The sequence below is a fragment of the Trachypithecus francoisi genome, unplaced genomic scaffold (genome assembly GCF_009764315.1).
Source record: "Trachypithecus francoisi isolate TF-2019V2 unplaced genomic scaffold, Tfra_2.0 Lachesis_group10, whole genome shotgun sequence".
NCBI classification, from domain to species: Eukaryota; Metazoa; Chordata; class Mammalia; order Primates; family Cercopithecidae; genus Trachypithecus; species Trachypithecus francoisi.
In genome coordinates this window covers 55,412,864-55,435,603 of record NW_022681455.1, presented here as the reverse complement: position 1 = coordinate 55,435,603, position 22,740 = coordinate 55,412,864, and the positions used below count along the sequence as shown (strand labels likewise).

Genomic DNA, 22,740 nt, shown 5'->3' with positions numbered 1-22,740 from the left:
AACTTTATTTCCATTCCAGTGTTGTAAAATATACCACTGTATATTTTTTCTTGAGTATTAAGAAAAAAATAGCATCATCCTGCCATAATTTTATACTTAATAAAGCAATATTTTTCAGTCTATTTTAACATTTTCTTTCTCAATGACAGATAGAATAGTGTGTTGACCGGCTGTAGGATTTGCTTTAAAGAAAGTGATTGTTGGCTCGATGTGGTTGCTCACGCCTGTAATCTCAGCACTTTGGGAGGCTGAGGCAGGTGGATCACCTGAGGTCAGAAGTTTGAGACCACCCTGGCCAATTTGGCGAAACGCCATCTCTACTAAAAATACAAAAAATTAGCTGGGCATGGTGGTGGGTGCCTATAATCCCAGCTACTCAGGAGGATGAGGCAGGAAAATCGCTTGAATCTGGGAGGCGGAGGCTGCAGTGAGCTAAGATTGAGCCATTGCTCTCCAGCCTGGGCAATAAGAGCAAAATTTCACCTCGAAAAAGAAAAGAAAAAAAGAAAAGAAAAGAAAAAGATGAAAAGAAAAAGGGAGGGGAGGAGAGGGGAGGGGAAGGCAGCGGAGGGGAGGGGAGGAAGGGAAGGGGAAGGGAAGGGGAAGGGAAGGGGAAGGGAAGGGAAGGGGAAGGGAAGGGAAGGGAAGGGAAGGGGAAGGGGAAGGGAAGGGGAAGGGAAGGGAAGGGGAAGGGAAGGAAGGGAAGGGAAGGGAAGGGAAGGAAGGGAAGGGAAGGAAGGAAGGGAAGGAAGGGAAGGGAAGGGAAGGGGAAGGGGAGTGATTGTTATGGGTCCATGACTCCTAATGAATCAGAGTTCTCCGGGTACTTGGCTCGGTGAAAGATCTCTTGCTTTACTTGATATTCTGGAAGTTCTGTATAAAAGTAAAAGTAAAAGTAAAAGTTAACAACATGCCATTTTAAGGATTTCACAAATGTGCTCCTGTGTTTGTATTTTTGCTGGAGTGCGCCCTGGAGGAAAAAATTAATCAATTTCCAGAATGTAAAGTCCCAAGAGTAAAATATCGTATTGTCTTTCTAGGAAGCATCACAACTTTAACTATGATGTCCAAGTAATCATTTTTTAAAAAATCCTTTCTTTTCACAAATATTTACATTTTTAGTTGTTTCTCTGAAAACTTCTTTGAAGGCTCAGGGCTGTCTGAATATAGCATAACATGAAACAAATGCAACTACCTTATTCCTTACAGAAGACAGGTATTCATGTGGGTTAGGCCTGACCATCAGGTGAGTGAACAATGTCTGAAACAGCAACCATTCTTTCTTTAGGGAGCATTATTTATCTCAGGTGTGGGGCAACACAGGTTTTGTTGCCAGTGATGCTTTTGTTTCAGTTTGTTCTTTTTATAATGGCTTCTAATTTTGTCTCTTTTATCCTGGGCTTGGGGTTTTCAGATTATACATTATGATAAATTTTAAATTATATGAAAATAATGTGTAACCAAATACAAATATATTTAATAGTATGAATAACTTGCTTTAAAATACACATTAGAATAAATTCAAAATATTTGTCCATAATAATAACACCCCCACTGCCATCCAAAAAAGGGATATGCCTTCTGTGAAGGTGAGAAAAAATATGCAGTTACAACAAATACATAGGGAATTACGAGTAGTCTATACCTTATACCTGTAGCACAACAGTAATATCTAAAAACCAGTGGGCTCATGGAACAGGTGTAAATTTTATACATTCTGTATGTAGTTAAGAAGTGAAGACTAAGAACCATTAAAGATGCTTTTGCTGGGCCAGAAAACTGTCCATATTTTTTTGTAACAATGTTTGTCATGGAATATCTAGGCAAGAACAGTAACTAAACAGTGTTCTCAAGTACTCAAAACCAAATAAAGTAAACCTTAATAAATTCCAAATGCTATTTATCCCTCTTAGCAATGGACTTTAATTATTTGTCTTTCAAACCAAATGTTAGAACCCATGGAATATCTTCTCATACAAATATAACTTTTACGGCCTTGGAGAAAAGCAGTGTGTTTGGTACTGGTTTCAGTTAACATCAAATTAAATGCTTAGAGGGGTTGGGTCCAAACAGTGGATACATTTTGTTTAGCTGGCATTGCGTTTAAAAATAAATAAATGAGGATGTCCATATGTACCTGACCCCTTGGTATCACCAAACACCTTCTCATGCCACTCTTTTATTTGCCTAATTGTCAAGGCCTTTTGAAGTCTGAGATCTCTGGAGGAGCAAGATATGTTTACATGCATTGTATGGTTGACTGAATTAATCTTTCTAGGTGTCAAATGTTATGAGGTAAATCTCCAGCGAATACTTCTGTTCCTCTAAAGGCCCAATCTTACGGATAAATATAGTTTGTGTATGTACTTACATGTATATATGGCTGTATACACACTTATGTATATCTCTTCATTAATATTTATGCTAGTCAAATTTCACAGACATGTACTCATACGTACAAGGAATAAGTAAATGAACATGATTGATGTTTAAATATGAACTTTTTTTAAAAATTAAAGATAAGTCTACACTACTTTATGTATAGTTGTAGATGCTAAATAAGTGGAAAAATTTTAAACACCAGACATTTAGAAATCTAGAGGTTGATGTATATCTCATCTCAATGTCTCACATGCCTGCTGGAGCATTACTACATTCCAGCAATAAAAGCAGCCAAGATTTGGAGAATAAATTAATGTCAGGCAATGGTAATGTCTTTCTAGGGGCACTCTGTGAGGCCTTATTAAATGTCTTTTTCAATAACTGTCTATTAAAAATGAATAAAATGTATTAGCATATTAAAAATCAGAGTGAATAATACATCTTTAGGTAAATATAAACTGCATGAACAACAGGTCAGTTATGCGAGCCTATCAATCATGAAAATGATTTGAATAACGAATGCAGCAAAGTTCAATTTGGATTTGGTAGGGAAGCCAAGGGGAGAGATTGATAAGAGTTTAATTGGAAGGAACATACAATGCATATGTGCTTATAAAATGCAACATAAAAAATCTCCTATGATCACATTTCCCTTACGTAGGAAGACTGAAAGTAACGTTTCCATGGACCTATGCCACATAAAACTTGATTTAGTATGTCTTAACAGAGAAGCTTTCATTCTCAGGCTCTTTGTAAGCTCAGCCATTGCGCAACATACTTTAACACAGCTAAGTGACTCCCTTTCAGACCTTTCCTTCTGACTTATATTCAGTTACCTAAGCTTGACCATAACCAAGAGAAGGATTCCACAGGTGACTGTCATGCACATGGCAGCATAGATTACCTCTCCTAGGAAAAAAAAAAAAAGATTAAGAAAAGATAGCCACTGGAGTTTTAGAGGAAATAAATAATATAAATATTATAGAGGATTGATTTTTAACTGACCATTGAAGGGGGACTGAAATCCAGTTAAAGTGATTTTGTTTGTATGTTTTCTTGTATACAATGTCATGCCTTTGACATTAGACAGGGTTGGATAATCTGAAAGAAAATCACAAAAATGAGATTAAAGTAGTTACATATCATACATTATTTTAATTTTATGGATTACAATTTGCTTTATCTTATAAGGCAGCAATTTATTTCTATTACATTATTTTAATCTGATAGATTTGAGTACAACAATTTTCTTAAATTTTAACAGCCTGTTTTTCCCCTTTTAATCAGATGATTTCCCTATATAAGCTTTTATTTTTTTCAAACCAAGATTAGTACAATGATTATATTTTATAACATAAATCATTGTATCTTATATACAGACAAGAAAAATAAAAGATAGTAACTTTAGGCCATCCTTTGGGATATTGAAAAAGATGCTTTCTTTACAAAAGTGATTGTTTTTATGTACCGCTGCACTCAGATACTGGAATACCTAGTTTTGCTTAATTCCCTTGTTCTGTCTCTTTTTCTCTCCATTAGCTAAACCTTCAGTTTCTTCTGTTAGCTATATTTGCCTCCCTTCAGAGCTATTCCTGGCCATTCTGAGGCGCTAGTCTTCTTGGTCATGTTTCCGAGAAACACATTCCCATCAGTTTCCAATAGCCTCACAACTCTAGAAATCATGCTTTAAAGTGGCCAGGTCATAAAAACAAATCTGTTCCTGTGAGAACAGTCTTTTCTCTGGCTATTCTACTTTAACGACAGAAAGATACAATTGTTAAAATTAACTGAAAGATCTCTTTTAGGTGATTTTTATCCATAACTTTAAAGTGAAATCACTCCTAGTTTTCCTTAATTAGAGACAAATATGAATGTCAAACATACCAATAGTTTAGTAACCAATTTATATAATGAAGGTTAAAGTTGCTTTTGAGATAGTAAGAAAAATGAGATAAAGCTTCCACTTTAGAGAGGTTTTACTGTCTTCTGTCATAGATGTTTCATTGCATTTTTGAGACCTGACACTATGAGTAGACAGTTGTTTACAAAAATGGAAGTATCAAACAGTGGGATATTACATCTGATGAAAACTAGTGACAACAAGCTCTGAGCAGGAAGGGAGTTAAGAAAATCTACAGTCAAGCATTGCTTAATGATGGGGATATGTGCTGAAAAATGCAGGCTTAGTCCATGTTGTGCTTGTGTGAACATCATAGAGTGTACTTACACCAAGGTATAGCCTACCACATGCCTAGGTTATATAACATAGCCTTTGCTTTTAGGCTACAACCACACACAGTGTATGCTATTGTACTAAATACTTTAGATAAGTTTAACGCAATGGTAAATATTTGTGCATTTAAACATCTAAACATAGAAAAGATACTATAAAAAATACAGTATTATAATTTTATGGGACCACTGATATATAGTCTGTCTGTCGCTGATCAGAATGTCCTCATGAGGTACATGACTTTATGACCAAATGTTCCACTCAGTTCTCTCTCCACCCAGGGCTGCTGCTGTTCAGAAGACAGCTTATTGGGGGCCAACATTTGAGCACTGTGTTAACAATAATCGGTAGACAGATACATTGGAGTTTCACACCAGTAATAAACCTCCCAGAGTGGGTCACAAAGAAGCAGCCCAATATAGAACTAGAAAAGTAACTGAGAATTTTGTCATTAGAAAACTCATTCTCAGGGGGTCTGAACTCAAACACAGTTAAGGCATTTTTTAAAACAGTTTTAGCCTCCAACTTGCATATTGGATTATCATCTATTTAAGAAGCCTCCAGTGTGGCTGATGACTGTAACACCAGCACTTTGGAAGGCTAAGGTGGGAAGATCACTTGAGCCCAGGAGTTTGAAACCAGCCTGGCCACCATAGCAAGACCCCATCTCTAAAAACTTGAAAGATTAGCTGGGCATGGTGGTGCACACCTGTAGTCTAAATTCTCTGGTGGCTGAGGTGTGAGGATCACTTGAGTCCGGGAGTTCCAGATTGCAGTAGTTGTGGTCAAGCCACTACACTCCAGCCTGGGTGAAAAAGCAAGACTCTGACTCTAGAAAAAGAAAAAAAGCCTCCCCCCTGTTAGAATGAAAAATAAACCACTTAAAAATGTAAAAGTAATAGAGGTAGAAATTGTGAATTATTTTTTACTTTTGTGATTGTAAAACAACTTTTTTATTCACTATAAAGTTGAAAGGGGAAAACTGAGAAATTTTAATTTAATTTTAACTTTTTTATAAGGGGTCCTTGAAAAAAATTAATTGTAATCACATTGATCATATAGACTTTTAGCAAAATAAATGATCACAATAAAACTGTGTATTTAAATCAATTCAGAATATGAAGAATCAATAGTTTTACTTCTTTTTAAGTTCTATGGCCTTTTAAATAAAAGTTGTAGCTATATTCATGGTCTAAATATATACAATATACCTTAGATGATTAATTATCTAAATGATGCTATGGTTTTTCCTTATGAAATTCTATCCCTAAGTACACTTAGTCTAGTTGGGTGTTACAGTTCATCTTTGCAAAAGAAAAAATGTATTGTTTTGAAACAAAAAAGGCTTTTTTTTAGATATGTAACTGCCTTAAGTAATTGTTAAAACACTCACCTAGCAGAGTTTAGAAAGAATCATCTCATTTACTAAATTCTTCTCACATGGAACTCATTAACAACGTTTTAATAGATCAATGACAGAAATGTTAGCTAATTATCCCAGTGAAAATTTAAATGCGACTAGCAACCACTCCACAATCTTAAATATTGCACCCTAGGAGGATACCAAATATCAGTTACAGAGATAATGTTACTGAGAGTTTCTTGGCTACTGAAGCCCACTGGAGTTCCTTCCCTGCCTTTTATAAACAGTGAAGTTTATAGCGTTTTATAATCACGAAATTAAAGTCAGCAAAGTTGATAACTAACCTCAGTCCCACACCATCTGCTCTATTTATAGATAAACACGGTCAGTGACTTGTTTATCTTAATTTGTACCCTGGAGAAATTAAACACAATTATGAACTATATTGTAAAATCCCTGTGCATCTGATGGGAAATCAAGATTAATTTCAATCTTGCATTAGGAACAAATTTAGAGAGTATTCTCCCCAAATGAGCTATGGAGAGGTGAGCATTATTATTTCTTTTTTTTCCAAAATCCTTGTGCAACAGTAGTTGAGAGTTCATGGGGACTGAAACTCTGCTTGTATAATTCATATGAAACAGTAAATGCACAGTAAAAGTTATGGTTGATCAGAGACAAAGCAATGACTTAGAAATAAATGTCAGAATACTTGAGATATAATTTGAAATAGAGATTAAACATATCACAAACTGCAAATTTATAAACCTTCATTTCATTTTAATTAAAACATAATTTAGAAGAGTCAGCTTTGGGGAAAAAAATGCCTGTATCTAGAATGAATTTCATGGGAAAAAAAATAAGTTCACAAAATTGAACAGTAATTTTTACCTTGAATTATATTACACAAGCACTAGGTGAGTTTGTAATAAATACGACAAATGAAAGATAAGAATAAAAATAGTTTGTACTATAATTTATAAATTTCAAAACTTTATATTTCATATTTGGAGGTTTTCAATGTATGGAATGTTTTCAATGAAAAAATACATAAGTGACAGCACCACTGATTGTCCAGAAAAGTTTTGATGTCTTCATTTGACATTGAATAATTCACTAATGGCTACCCTTTGGAAAATGTGTAAAATTTTACCTAGCTGGCTTTTTTATATAGATTTTTTTTTTCTCCATAGGCTGATTGAAAACAACAGGGGAGAGTCAGGAAAAAATAAAAGAAAGACGTATCTTTTGGAGAGTGTTCATAGTCATTTGGAATGAGATAATCCAGAAAGTTTTATAAATTACTGAGTTTTGAAATGGGGAACCTCCATCAGAAACAATGCATAATTGTAACGAGAATAGAAGGGAAAACAAGGATAAAATATGGGATTTCTTTTTCTCATTTTTCTTCCTTTCCTCCTTCCCCTCCTTCTCTCATTCTGCCTTTCTTCAAAAGTATTTAGTGAGCGTTTACTATTAACAGACAGTGGAGATTTTTAAAAAAGTGATCCACGTGTACTTTTTCAGTATTGTTGAGTGCGGTGTGAAAATACACCAGATTTGATGTCTTTGCTGTCAGTCCCCAAAGACCACTTAAAAGATGACGGTTCAGGAACCAGTTTGTTACCTCTACTTTTCCTTCCTTTCTCATTAGTACATCTTCAAGTCATCTTGAAAAGATCTCACACTACTGCATTAAACTGTCAATATGACATCTACCTTCCACTTTTTGTGACTATCCTTCAGTAGCCTAATGTCTTGAAATAGTTGTCTTAATAATTGTCTCTGTTCCTCAACCCATTTCACTTTACAACCTTTCCAAACAGGTTTTTGATTCACTATTACACTGAAATTATTTCAAGATCAGCTAAGGCTTACTTGGTCATTGCAAATATTCTTCTTCATTGGCTTCTTCTGCTGTCTTCAACTTCTAAAGGCTGGAGTTCAGTCCCGGCCCTTCCCTTTAATATGATTCAGTCCTGCCCCTCCCCTTTAGTAAGAAGAAACCTAATAATCTCACTGAGTGGTCTCAATTTTCCAATGATTTTAAGTAAACTACAGATTCATATTGATCTACCTTCTTGATATTTTTGCTTGCATATCTGATAATTATCTCAAATTTAACAAGTTCTAAATTAAATTTAGGTTTCCTCTTACTATACTAACTTCTCTCACTGTGTTTCTCATCTCAGTACATGATATAGCCCATCCACATCATTCAGGTAATCTGACAATTATCCTAGATTTTTTCCCTTCTTTCCATTGTGTATCCCATTAGCCAGTTTGTCTTCTTGATTTTACATAAATGGGTATCTTTATTCTTCCTCACTGCAAACTCCACTGAACTAGCTAAAGTGATCATGATATCCTAGCATAGGTGCTTCAATAAATACCCCCAATAATCTCAACTTTTTTCCTGTTTTCACTTCTGCCTGACTCCAATGAAAGCAATCAGGGTTATCTATTAAACGTCCAAATGAAATCATTTATTTCCCCTACTTCAAATCTTTAAATAGCCTCTCACTGAACTTAAATGAAAATCTAAAGCCTCTACCATGTCTAGAAAGTCCCACATGATCCAAACCCTTAGAAGCCTCTTTGGTATATTAAATCTTGTCTTTGCCCATTTAATTCCAGCCACCACGAGGCTTCTTTCCTCCCTCCTTGCCTCCTTTCCTTCCTTCCTCTTTCTCTTACTTCCTTTTAGTTTACAAAACACATTAAACATTTTTTTTTTTTTTTTTTTTTTTTTTTTTTTTTTTACTGCTGGAGCAGTCTCTATTGTCTCTTCCTAGAACAGACTTCTTCTCTTTCTTCAGGTGCCTGCCTAAAGACCACCTTCTGGGAAACATTTTCCCAGGCCATTTTACTAGAGTAGAACCCTTTGTCATTTTCTATTTTCAAGAGGACATAGTAAATTCGACATTTTTTTAGAAGAGATAGAGTTTTTAAAATTATGTTCCATAAAACACTAGTTCTGCAGAATACTTTTATGGGTTAGGCAAACAAAAGATCCCATACGTAAATGACTTTAGAAAATTATGGGTTAGACATAATATATGCATTTTTGTTGCAAGTATTTTTCAGTTTTTTTAACATAATATAGTGCCATATATTACCTAAATTTACTTTCTCCAGGGGATATATTTTAGAATCCAACAAAACAAATTGGAAAACATGAATATATTTGATTAAATAGCAAGGATTTATAAAATTTGTGCAGGCATAAGATGTTCATTGAGGATATTTATTTTTGCTTAGTCAATGGAAGGCAAGAGAACACCACATTGAAAATATTATATGTTGATAAATGTAAGTACTGATTTATTATCCTTACCTCTACTAGACACACATATATAGAAACGCTAGGTACCACAATTTCTCTTCGTCTGTTTTTCTGGGAGCCAAGCAAATTTTTCTTTTCTTTTTTCTTTTTCAGTTATTTATTTTATGTTATGTTATTCTGTTTTTTTTTTTTAATTTTTAAGTTCAAGGGTACATGTGTAGGTTTGTTACACAGGTAAACTTGTGTCATGGAAGTCTGTTGTACAGAGTATTTTATCGCCCAGGTATTAAAGCTAGTACCCATTAGTTTTTTTAATCCTCTCCCTCCTCCCACCTTCCACCCTCCAGTAGGCCCCCATGGGTGTTGTTCTCCACTCTTTGTCCATGTGTTCAAGCAAACTTTCACCCTGAGGTTTGAAAGATACCTGACCTTTCAAGTGCTACTCCTATTGTTCCTCAGAGAGGTCAACGTGATGCAACATCAATCCCACTTTTGCTGCCAGTTAATCTGGCATTCTTCAATTTCCCAACATGTCCCCGTGAGATACAGAGAATTTAGAATCTGCTGTTTATCGAGGAGACCCATTACAGCAGAACCAGAAATGAATTCATGGATCACTTATTCCTAGTTACCTGTAAATGTCCACAGAACAATGTGATGAAAAGCACCATATTTGGAACCAAGTAAAGATTACCTGCGTAAGTAATTACTTCCTACTTCAAAACTAGCATAACAACAATCAATATGGAGAGATATTCATAAAATGATACATGACCTTGCTCTTGTAAAGTTCTTGATCTAGTTTCCAGTAAGGGGAAAAATGTAACTAAAGCAAGGTTGAATCAATAAGGGAAAACCAGGTAAATGGTACACTTTAAGGACTAGTGGGAAATAAGAATAATTCGCACTCTGGGTGTCCTTGGAAATCAGATGAAGGAGTTTATATGACGGAAGGATGAAAGTAGGAAGAAGGAAGAACAATGAATGTCTTCTGTACACAAAAGTGATCAAGGCAGAGTTTAAGAATTAGTCTAGTCACGGTATATAGGTTGGTTTCATAAGTGAAATCTAACTAGAAAGCAATAGCAGCAATTTAGGCTTAGGAAGATACAAACTAAAAATAGGCAATAGAAGCTGGAATCAAGAAGAGAGAAGTGTAGGATATATTTAAAAGAAAGATTTTCATTAGAAAACAGAATGATGCAGAGCATAGAATCACAAGTGTTACCCTCAGATGCGGATTAAAAACCAGCTCTACTTCACGCCCGCTCAGTCATTTTAGGCCAGTTATTGAGATTTTTTTCCTCAATGTTTTTATCCTTTTTTATTGAGATAAGGACTTGCTTTGTTTCCCAGGTTACATAATCATACTTCACTGCAACTTTGAACTCCTGGGCTCAAGCAATCCTCCTGTCTCAGCCTCTTGAGTAGCTAGGACTACAGGGGCATGTCGCCATGCCCTACTAATTTTTATTTTTTCTAGAGACAAGGCCTTGCTATTATTGCCCAGGGTGGCCTCAAACTCCTGGCATCAAGCAATCCTCTTACCTTGGCCTCCCAAAGCTCTAGGATTACATGGAGGAGCCACCATGTGCAGCCCTTTGTCTTTAAAGTGATATAATGCCTACCACAAAACTTATGGTTCAAAATAAAATAAAACAATACGTGAAGAGGGTTTGAAATGGTGTTTGACACATGTTAAGTGCTCAAAAAAAGTTTCATTATTAAGCATTAGACAATGTAGTGTTTTATTTGATATGAAAAAATGAAGAGGATTAAATCAAAGATTATTCCTAGGTCCTTAAGGTGACATGATGTTTTAGAAAACATTTGGAATGAAAGATGAAAAAATAATAGAAGAGAGAACTAAGTCTGTCTCCCTCTCTTCAATCTGGCTGTGCAAATCCAAGAACAGTGGCTGTGGAATTAGAAAAAACTTGACTACAGTCTTAAATGAGTCATCCACCAGATGGACTACCCTTGGACAGTTTAACCTCTGAGTCTCGTATTTCCCCTATATAAAAAGAGTATTGGGATAGATTGTATTTTTTTATAAAGATTCACTTATCTTTTGCTGTAAAAATATATTTATGCACCATCCAATGCCCTGTGAGTTAGAACACTACTGTGTGTGTGTGTGTGTGTGTGTGTGTGTATGTGTGTGAGATGGAGTCTCCCTCTGTTGCCAAGGCTAGAGTGCAATGGCGCGATCTCGGCTCACTGCAACCTCCGCCTCCCGGGTTTAAGTGATTCTCCTGCCTCAGCCTCCCAAGTAGCTGGGATTACAGGCACCCGCTACCACGCCTGGCTAATTTTTGTATTTTTAGTAGAGATGGGGTTTCACCATGTTGGTCAGGCTGGTCTCAAACTGCTGACCTCATGATTCGTCTGCCTTGACCCTGCAAAGTATTACAGATGTGAGCCACCGCGCCTGGCCTAGAGCACTACTTTCTATGGGGGGTGTATATTTACCACTCCACTGATATGGGCTTCACTTTGACTTGCATTTGTCAAAAATGTAAGAAAGAAAGGACATATATTCATGCAGATATTTAAGAGTGTGATCTTGTTGCTTGTTTTTATCTTTTTCATAAAAATGGCATGTTCCCAATGGCAACTGTGCCTTCAGCCTGAGTCTAGAAATGGGAAGCAGGACCTCAGCAGTCAGCCCCCAGCTGCCTACATGTAGCATGACCTAGAAATCAATCTTTGTTTTTGTATGCTACTGAAATTTGGCGATTGCGTATTAGTGTATAACACAGCAAAAGTTAATTCAGGGGGGTAATAATATACCACAAATGAAAATTTTTGACAGATTGTGGGTGCTTAATACTAGCTTTTTCTTCTCTCCTCTCATATACCTGTCAATAGACCTGCAGGTAAAAAGAGAAGAAAAAGTAAAAAGGGGTTAAAGAAAGGTGAGAAAGGAGGAAAGTGAACCTGAAGAAAGGTCAGGAGAGCCTTGACGAATATTTCCACCTTGGAAATAGGAAGGCTTTCCCTTCTTTTTTGGGAAACATTAGGCAGTGAGATATGCATTAATTGCAGTCACTCCTTATTTATTATGCACCGTGTTAATTTAATCATTATCTCTACTGAGATTTAAAGTATACCACATCAGTCAGGGCCACATTCCTTGTATTCATAAACACCTCACAGTACTGCATTACCATATGAGGTATCAGTACCTTTTATAAATGTGGATTTTCCAGCTGATCTGTCACTTTACATATACACACAAATACATAATGAGAATTAGAAATAAAAATACTAGTAAACATAGATAATAGAGTGCAGTGAGGAGTAGTGTAGCATAGTAGAAAGGGGTCAGCCTTTGGCTTCCAATCATGCTCTAAAACTTGTACTTTTGTTTTTCCTTCTTTTTTTCTGACTCATTTGTGCTCCAGTTTTCTATCCTAGGAAATTTTGGGATAATAACACTGTATTTTTTGTGAGGATTAAATGAGGCAAGACATGTAAGGTAACTTGCAGAGGGTAAACATACAACAGGAGCTATATTTTTTAAATTAAGAAATTATGTTTTGCTAGTGGTTACACATCAGTATTACCTATGGAGCATTGCTATGTTTTGCTAGTGGTTACACATTAGTATTACCTATGGAGCAATGAGAGAGTTCTGGGTTCTATTGCTGTAGGTTTTGATTTAATAGGGCAAGGGAAAAGTAGAGATAAGTACTAGGCATTCATAATTTCAAATATTTTTCTATACCCTTTCAATACATGGTCAGACACATAGAGGGGAACAACATATGCTGGCCGGGGCCTTTTGGAGAGTGGAGGGTGAGAGGAGAGAGATGAACAGGAAAAATAACTAAAGGGTACTAGGCTTAATACATGGGTGATGAAATAATCTGTACAACAAAGCCCCATGACATAAGTTTACCTATGTAACAAACCTGCACATGTACCCCTGAACTTAACATAAAATTTTTAAAAGAATTAAAAAAAAAATTAAAACATATATCTACACAGTCAGGATGTAGACCATTAGTAGAGAGGGGAAAACTCATGATTTTGGAAATGAAAAAGAGAAATCAGATCATAAACAACATTATAGTGGACTAGTGGAATTGAAATTCTTTATTCGCGAGGGGAGCTGGGGGAAGAACAGGAAGAGGGAGAGGTTGGGGGTTATGTTTATTAGGAAAAGACCTTCAAAAATAAGCTGGTGGAGAAGAACCAGACAAAATGACAGTAACTGCTAAGCCAGTTTGGCCAACTGAAGAAAAACATATTTGGATCAGTAAGAGATGTTACCACCTCAAAAATTCCCTTTCTGCTACCTGGCAGTATTAAAATAACAAAAGCAATTAAAAGGAATAATATTTCCATTTTAGGGTAGGGGTGCTAGAATGGCAGTTTGGGCCAAAGAACAGTAAGAGAAATTGACTGAGTCGAAGCAGTTGTGTAGAAGTGTTGGAAGTAGCTATTAGGGTTGTAGACATATGCTTAGTGTACATTTTCAATGTAATAGTTACCATATGTTCTTTCAACAAAATACCATTGTAAGTTTTAGACTGTCTGTTATACTAGAAAGAGTTAGTGAATAGAGATGCAGGGACTGAATCATGTCTGGCCTAGAAACTTAAAACACCAAGAGTAGCATCTTCCTACACAAACCCCAGTGACACACAGCAGTGTATCACTAAGATGAGTCACCCTTTGAGAAAACTCTGCAAACAGAATTACGTGACTTTTTTTGTTTCAAATTGCCTTTACTCTCAACTACAGCAGACATACACTTAGGAACTAGTGGACTCTGGCCTCCTTTTGCAACTGAGTTTTTTGAAAGACACTAGCATGTGTCTACAGTCAGTGTCTGGCCACCTGACTCAGGTGCTAATGCAGAAGTAGAACATCAGTCCCGGAGTTACAGCAAACTCGAAGTGCATTTGGTGCTTGAGAAAGCTTAGTCTCTAGCTTCAGTGGCAACCAAGGGAAACTATTCCACCCTAAGGCAGCAGCTAGAAGAAAGGACAGAGACAATGGGGAGCGTGTCTGTCACAGAGGCTCAAAGCACCACCAAGGGCTCACATGTGCCATGCAGTGGCTTTCATCCATTCTACATTCTTTTATCTAGATTGAGAACTAATTTGTTTACTATGATTTGTACAACATGCCCTACATAAATGCTTTCCAAAGAGTAATGGGTGAGCAGAATAAAAATTATGTTGTGCTCATTTTACAGCTTATTAGCTGTAAATGTGATATTAAAACATTCTTGCAACTTTTAGCCTGAGAGATATTTATTGACGTTTGCAATGTTGTAAAGGATTTTCTTGGACCCATGAAAAGAACTCTAGCAGATTAGCTCAGAAAATCTGATATCAATAGAAGATGAACTGTTGCCATCATCAATGGATTCTTTACAAACGTCTACTCATTACTCACCTACCTCATCCTAGGAGCTTTATTTGTCTAAGTACCAAACATTCTTTTTTTCTAAAGAGTCCCTCTTTAAGATGATATCCCAGCATGTAGGTGCCAGGGCAGTAACTATTAAGTGCCCACATATGGTGTTTTATGGCAATACATCTGATGCTATTATATTGTTGTCACAAGAATACTTGGCTCTTTAAGCCAAAAATACACATGCTCATAATAAATGATTTTTATGACTTCACATACACGATCACGATGCAAAGAAAGTACAAAGGAAAGGCTGCTTGTTTTATGCAGCTTTGGCACTAACCCTATCCCCAATTATAGGCAACAAGAGGATTGTATGAAGCCAATGAAAGTATAAGGGTGGAAAATGGAAAAGATAACACTATGATTTCATATACTGAAAGCTGTTATTGTTCAAATTGCAACAGCATTGTTTTGTTGTTTTATTTCCCTCCATGATCCTAAATGCTCCTTTCTTCTCTAGTAATGCCAAAATGTGAATTGTCTCACTCATCAATGGCAACTCTTTAATCTTTATGTTTTGGCTTTGAGGAAACAACAAAGGTAGTCAAATGATGATTCATACAACATTTCATGTTCAGTGGCAGATTTCTTCCCCTCCCTTAACAACACCTACGCCTTTAAGAGTAGGGTTGGGAGAAAACGAAGGTAGAAGACAGCTGTTCTCCTGTTGTTTCTGTTGAGGGTTTGTACACTTCAGTATTTCCAGATTACAGCCCTGTGAAGCATTTACTGCAAAATAGGAAGCCTTAGCCAAATATGCAGGGTTTCAGGTCTCCAGACAAAATTTAAACCAGCTGGATTTTATTGGGAACTTTTGAGTGCAAGTAAACCTAGTGGTGAAACTAAAGCCAGCATTTGTCTCCATTGGAATGAGCTGCATCTTTAGGAACTATTCCTCCATGTCTCTTCTCTTGAGGGAGTTTTGAATTTTGAAAGGTCCTAGGATAAAATCTTCCAGATAATTCCTTAGAGTATCTGGTTGAAATCTTAGCAAACAAAGGTGGAAGATGTAGCCAGATATGATGCCTCTGTTAGTCAAATCTTGAGAGAGATGAGGGGAAGCTGGGTCTCTCTCAGTAACCTAATTTTAAGTTGCCCAAACCAAAACAGGTAAGGATTCCCTATACACATGTACTTACAAAAACAGAGCCAACAGACACACATTCACTTAAATTCACACACATTTACAATAGTTCCTGGTCAAAGTGGCAAATAAGGGCCAACTTACTGGATTTGTAGATGACAAAAGTTGCACATCATGTTTTTGAATGTCCCTTAGGTGAAAATTATTGTTTCTTGCTAAAAAATATGCAGTTTTATAGATTCAAACACATAAGTACTAGAAGCAAAGAAACATGCTTTATTATGATTGTTTATTGAATCTGGACACATTATTAGCTATTTAGAATTTTTAAAACAAAGCAACAAAAGGTAAGTAATCTGGAACTAGAGAAAACTCTTTTATCCCAAATCTCAATTTAACTCTCTGAAAGAATAAGTACTTTTTTCAAGGACAAAGCAAGAAATACTACAAACTCTCTTAAAATTTTAGTATAGTATTAGGAAAGGATTGTAAAAATAGGAGAAAATTTTTACAATCTACCCATCTGACAAAGGGCTAATATCCAGAATCTACAAAGAACTTAAACAAATTTACAAGAAAAAATCAAACAGCCCCATTGAAAAGTGGGCAAAGGATATGAACAGACACTTCTCAAAAGAAGACATTTATGCAGCCAACAGACACATGAAAAAATACTCATCATCATTGGCCATCAGAGAAATGCAAATCAAAACCACAATGGGATACCATCTCACACCAGTTAGAATGGCGATTATTAAAAAGTCAAGAAACAACAGGTGCTGGAGAGGATGTGGAGAAATAGGCACACTTTTTACACTGTTGGTGGGTCTATAAACTAGTTCAACCATTGTGGAAGACAGTATGGCAATTCCTCAAGGATCTAGAACTAGAAATACCATTTGACCCAGCTATGCCATAACTGGGTATATACCCAAAGGATTATAAATCATGCTACTATAAAGACACATGCACAGGTACGTTTATTGAGGCACTATTCACAATAGCAAAGACTTGGAACCAAGCCAAATGTCCAGCAGTGATAGACTGGTCAAGAAAATGTGGCACATATACACCATGGAATACTATGCAGCCATTAAAAAGGATGAGTTCATGTCCTTTGTAGGGACATGGATGAAGCTGGAAACCATCATTCTGAGCAAACTATTGCAAGGACAGAAAACCAAACACTGCTTGTTCTCACTCACAGGTGGGAATTGAACAATGAGAACACTTGGACACAGGGTGGGGAACATCACACACTGGGGCCTGTTGTGGGGTGGGAGGATGGGGGAGGGATAGCATTAGGAGAAACACCTAATGTAAATGACGAATTAACGGGTGCAGCACACAAACATGGCACATATATACATATGTAACAAACCTGCACGTTGTGCACATGTACCCTAGAACTTAAAGTATAATTTTTTAAAAAAAGGAAAGACAAGAAAAGTTATTGGTGGGCTACTAGTCTTTGTAATATTAAAATAAATAATCACTCCAGAGGGGGCCACACAGAGTCAGTCTGGAGTTTGCTTAAGTGGCCCTGAACTTAGCCTCAGTTACCTAATCCAAGACTATCAGAACACATCTAATATCAGAGATCATCTATTTCTGTGAAATCCTTACTAGAATTTAATATGTGAGAAACCTGAGCTCTAGGGATACGATAACTAATTTCCTCTACACCACCTGGTGGAGGTAGCTTCCTAGGTTCTTCTTTATATCGCAACAAATTGCCTCTCATCAAACAAATAGTCTCTTTTTATATACATGCATTTTTTTAAAATAGTCTCTTATTATATACATGCATGTTCCCTGTGAAAAGTAACATTTATAATCAATTGACAATTATAAGGTTTATATTGTTAGACCAGAGCAGTATATTATGGTGAATCAAATCATAGCTTCTGGTGCCAAAAACTGCTTTGTTTAAATTCTGGCTCTACTGTCTTTCTTGTGACTTGGACAAGTTACTAATTTCTAGGCTCCTCCATTTTCTTTCGGGTAAAAGAAACAGCACCTACTTCACATATTGCTTGTAAAACTTAAATCAATTAAGCCACATACAACGAACAGAACAATGTCTGACACACAGCAGTCAATTAGGTCTCAGGATCTCTCGAGCAAACAAAAGACAAGTCAGCTAGCATTAATAGTCAGAATGTAGCTTCAAAAGGGCAAGCATTATCTTTAGATGTTTATTAAATCTCCATTTTTTTTTTTTTTTTTTTTTTTTTTGAGACGGAGTCTCGCTCTGTCACCCAGGCTGGAGTGCTGTGGCCGGATCTCAGCTCACTGCAAGCTCCGCCTCCCAGGTTCACGCCATTCTCCTGTCTCAGCCTCCCGGGTAGCTGGAACTACAGGCGCTGCCACCTCGCCCAGCTAGTTTTTTGTAGTTTTTTTTTTTTTTTTTTTTAGTAGAGACGGGGGTTTCACCGTGTTAGCCAGGATGGTCTCGATCTCCTGACCTCGTGATCCGCCCGTCTCGGCCTCCCAAAGTGCTGGGATTACAGGCTTGAGCCACCGCGCCCGGCCTAAATCTCCATTTTTAAGATAAATCGTTTATAGCTTCAGTTTTCTCCATGTCATCATTTTACAATGTTGAGATAAAGTGGCAACCAGATCCATTAGAAGATTCCTTAAAGTTGGTCAAATGGGATAATTATCAAGAGTTTGTCCAGATTCTTATACTAATATTAATGTAATGTTTTCATGATGTGCTTCTGGCCATTAGTCATTCACTATTTCTGTAGTTTCTTCGAGGAAGGTAGTAGTGTGCTCAAAGGGAAACACCTGATTGTCTTAGCGCTTTCCACTAGAAGTGATGGCAAATGTAAAGCCAATTGCACAGGTGGATCTCATCTACAGGCTTTACCTCTCTATTCTAAAGACTGATGCCTTCCAGGATAGTCCTAAGTATACCATCAGCAAGGTTGGAGCATTCCTCATAGTCTACCCTCGTAGCTGAGTCTGACTTTTTTTTTTTTTTTTTTTTTGCTGCTTTTTGGAGAAATCAGGAAAATCTAGAATGAACTTAAGGGACTGAGATTTTCCCATTTGTAAAGTTCTGATGCAAATTCCAACTGCCATGACCAAAGCACCTCTAAAGTTGCAAAAGTTACCGTGGAAAATATGACTTACTCAAATATATTCAGGTTTGACTTAGATGTTTAAACAACTAACCTTATCCAGTTGATCTTTCCCCACCACACACACACACACACACACACACAGACATCTGTTGGTTGCTCTTTACCTCCACGTCTAATTTTACCCAGTGCGAAGCACAAATTCTTAACTACTTTCTAAACACAGTGTGCTTGATGTTGAAGATCAATTGATGACACTCAGTGTTCAGATGCTTTCTGACTCTTGACTTTTATTTGTCCCATTAGTGGTTATCAATGTGAACAGTAAAATTGTGGGGCCAATGGGAATTCCTCCAGTTATCCAAGTCTACTTTTTCATGTTTATAACATGATAATCTTGATACTAATGCCTCTGGAATATAGTAATAATTTATATTAATAGAAACAAAAACTAATGCTTCTCTTTCTGTTGAGTCTGGGAATGTTTTATTGTGTGGGGATAAATGGAAGCTTTTGAGTTTTTTTTTAAAAATATACTTTAAGTTCTGGGATACACACGCAGACCATGCAGGTTTGTTACATAGGTATACACGTGCCATGGTGTTTTGCTGCACTCATCAACCCACTATCTACATTAGGTATTTCTCCTAATGCTGTCCCTCCACTGGCTCCCAACCCCCCGACAGGCCCCGTTGTGTGATGTTCCCCTCCCTGTGTCCATGTGTTCTCATTGTTCAACTCTCACTTATGAGTGAGATCTTTTGTTCCATTGACTTGGTAAGCAAATTCAAAAACATCAGGATGGTATCTCAAAGGAACTAGTGTTGAAGTTCTCCCTATGAATTTAACAGTAGTGTATACTATATTTATAATTTAAGTAAGTGAATATTGCCAGACTCCACCTGATTTTCAGAAAAGAATCAATGAGTACTCTAAGCCAGTGTTTCATGGAGTGTGGTACCTGGACAAGCAATTTCAGCATCACCTGGGAACTGGTCCTAAACGTAAATTCCCCAGTTTTCAAGCCCATTGGATTAAAAACTGCATCATGTCAATCAGGTTAGTCTATTTCCCAGGAGAGGACAGGAAGGTATGTACAATCATGTATAGCTTAGTGATCAGGACCAGAATACATTCCGAGAAAATCATCATTAGGAGATTTTGTTGTGCAAACATCAGGGAATGTACACAAACCTAGGTGGTATAGTCTATGACAGATCTAGGCTATATGGTCTAGCCTGTAGCTCAAAGGCTACAAACCTGTACAGCATGTTACTGAATACTGAATACTGTAGTCAACTTGTAACACAATGGTATTTGTGTACCTAAACACAGAGAAGCTAAAACACAGTATAACAAGGCATAACAGTAAAAATGCGGTGTCATAATTTTATGGGACCACCATCGTATATGCAGTCTGACTTTGACAGAAACATCATTATGCAGCACATAATTGTATATGAGGATCGGATAGTAAATTCATTTCTTCTTAAAATGTCCTCAAGAAATTGTTAAGGTAATAGATATTTAAAATGTGATCCTTAGACCAACAGCATCAGCCTCACCTAGTGGCTTGTTAGAAATGCGTATCTCAGGCCCTACCCCAGACCTAATGAATCAGAATCTGGATTTTAACTGGAAACCATGTGATTCTTATGCACAATGAAGTTTGCAACTAATAGCCCCAGTTGATTATCTACCCTAAAATTATTCAAAGATAATACCATATTTAAGAAGTCACTTATTCTAAGGACATATACCTTAAATCTTCGAGAAATTTTCTACCCATATTACCTGTTTAACATCATAATTATTCAAAAAGTATTGATTTGCCTGATTTTTCAAGTCCCTCAAAATCTATGATAAAATATAATATTTACTGAGTTTTACTATGTTCCAGATATTTCTTTACTGATATAATCTTTGTACCAATATTCTCAGTTAGAAATGTTTATTGTGATTTTCATTTCAGAGACTGGAAATGGAAGGAAATTGAGAGAAGTAACTTGTTTACAGTTACTTATCTTGTAAATGATGGAAAAATTATTTGAACCCAGACATACTGGTGCTATATTGTCTCTCTATGGCTGTGCTCTGTAATAAGGTCTATTTACATTTCCAAGCACAGATTTTAACTTCTAGAGTCATTGTTGCTGATCATTGTTTTTAATCAAAATTTCAGAGTCAGGCTGAGGCAGGAGAGTAGAAGGAGCTCTATTTATATTTTAGATTTGAAAGCTAATAATGGTTAAATACAGTGATTTATCCCTGAGGACCCAACTCAAAGAAATATCTACAATTCTAAGTGTATATATTAAATAGCCTAAAACCTAAGAGTTGCAGAGTTTATTATAAATCAACATTTTTACGTTGGATGGTATTTAAAGTAATTTTAAATAAAAAGTTTATTTGTTCTTGTTCTTTTCATTGCTAACTTAAAACACATATGCCTGTTCTCTACAGAATTCAAAACAATGCAAATAATGAAAAACAAGATCCTTAAGGAATAATCACTTATTTCTAAGAGGAAAAACAAACATTTAAAAGTGAATGTCTATGAATCTGATGGACTACAAATTCACCATGGAGCCATTTTAATCCAGAAAATACCAAATAGTGGACTGTTTAGAGGCTGTGATATAAATATGAATACAGAGTAGAGAAATTCTATTGAATGTTCCTTGGAAAACCAAGCAGCTTTTTTAGCACCTGGACTGAATTTGAAGGAAACTAGACTTGAATTAGAGTTTTGTGTAGAAACCAAGAAAAAGTCAGTGGTTTTGGCTAGATGAAGTGATTTATTTAAAGCCAAAACTTAACATAAAGCTCTGAAATACTAATTTATATGAATTGGCTATACTAGAAGGTGATGTATGTGCATTTATGTATATATGTACGTATATATGTGTGCATAAGACAGGGAGAGAAAGAGAGAGGAGTTTTTACAGGGGAAATGTCTTTCACAATTCACTTAGCTCAGTGTTTTATTTATAGTCTGTAATCTTCTTTCTTCCGTCAATGATCAGATAATATTAAAAATTATAACATGTAATTACAAAAGTGAGTCTGGGCCTTTATTAATTCATTTTACATAGTCTTTACATTATTTTGGTAAAATTAAGTTTAACATTTTATGTACTTAAGGAAAAAAATGTAAGACTATGCATCATGCACCTCCATATATAAAGGGTGTATTAAAAGTACTTTCTATAAAAATGCTCGCTAATGGAATGTTATTTTTAAATCCAGACCTTCACTGGGAATAGACAGATGAAATGTTGTAAGGCAGGATGAAATGCAGCCAAATAAATCATCTATCCATTGAATGCAGACAAGTAAGATGAATAAACCAATCTTACTAGCATCTTGACATCTAACATGAGGGATCAATAGACAGATGGGTGAGAAGTATGGTTATAAAAAGAAATGAAATGGTAGAAACAGGTACAGAAAGGCTATCTTCTAAAGCTTCTTGAAAGACTATATACATTTCGAGTTGTTTTTATGTTAATATTTCACAAAAGCCAGCTGGTTCTGGAAATCAGTTGGGAACAATCTTCTGACATTAAAAGATAGAGCCAACCATATCAGTCATTAAAGGGATGCACACATTTAAGAACAAAGATGTGTTAGGATCAATTGCTTACTTACAGTGATGACACCAGTCAAGGATCAACTGTAAAATTATTTCCTACTACTCAGACTTTTTGAGAGCAGATCTATAAAAAGGAAGAGTGTTGGAAAATATAAGAAGCTCGAAATGTTTTTATTAAAGTGAGTAGTAGCAGCCTGGTCTTGTTAATTCCTGATTCTTTTGCTCAAATATTTGAGTTAAAAATTCCAGCTCCAGTGGAAACATAAAGAATTGAG

At 36.1% G+C, this 22,740-nt stretch overlaps 1 protein-coding gene across 1 annotated transcript in view; it reads right to left on the bottom strand.

The window, feature by feature from the left end:
* Nucleotides 1–736: 736 nt before the first annotated feature.
* GFRAL (GDNF family receptor alpha like) overlaps nucleotides 737–22,740 on the bottom strand; it is a 71,901-nt gene continuing 49,897 nt past the window's right edge. The window contains exons 9-11 of the mRNA XM_033217495.1: nucleotides 3,388–3,483; nucleotides 3,219–3,291; nucleotides 737–873 (exon numbers count right to left, since the gene is read on the bottom strand). Coding sequence (XP_033073386.1) covers nucleotides 810–873; nucleotides 3,219–3,291; nucleotides 3,388–3,483 — 233 coding nt within the window. The 3' untranslated portion in view covers nucleotides 737–809. The remainder of the gene's footprint in view (nucleotides 874–3,218; nucleotides 3,292–3,387; nucleotides 3,484–22,740) is intronic.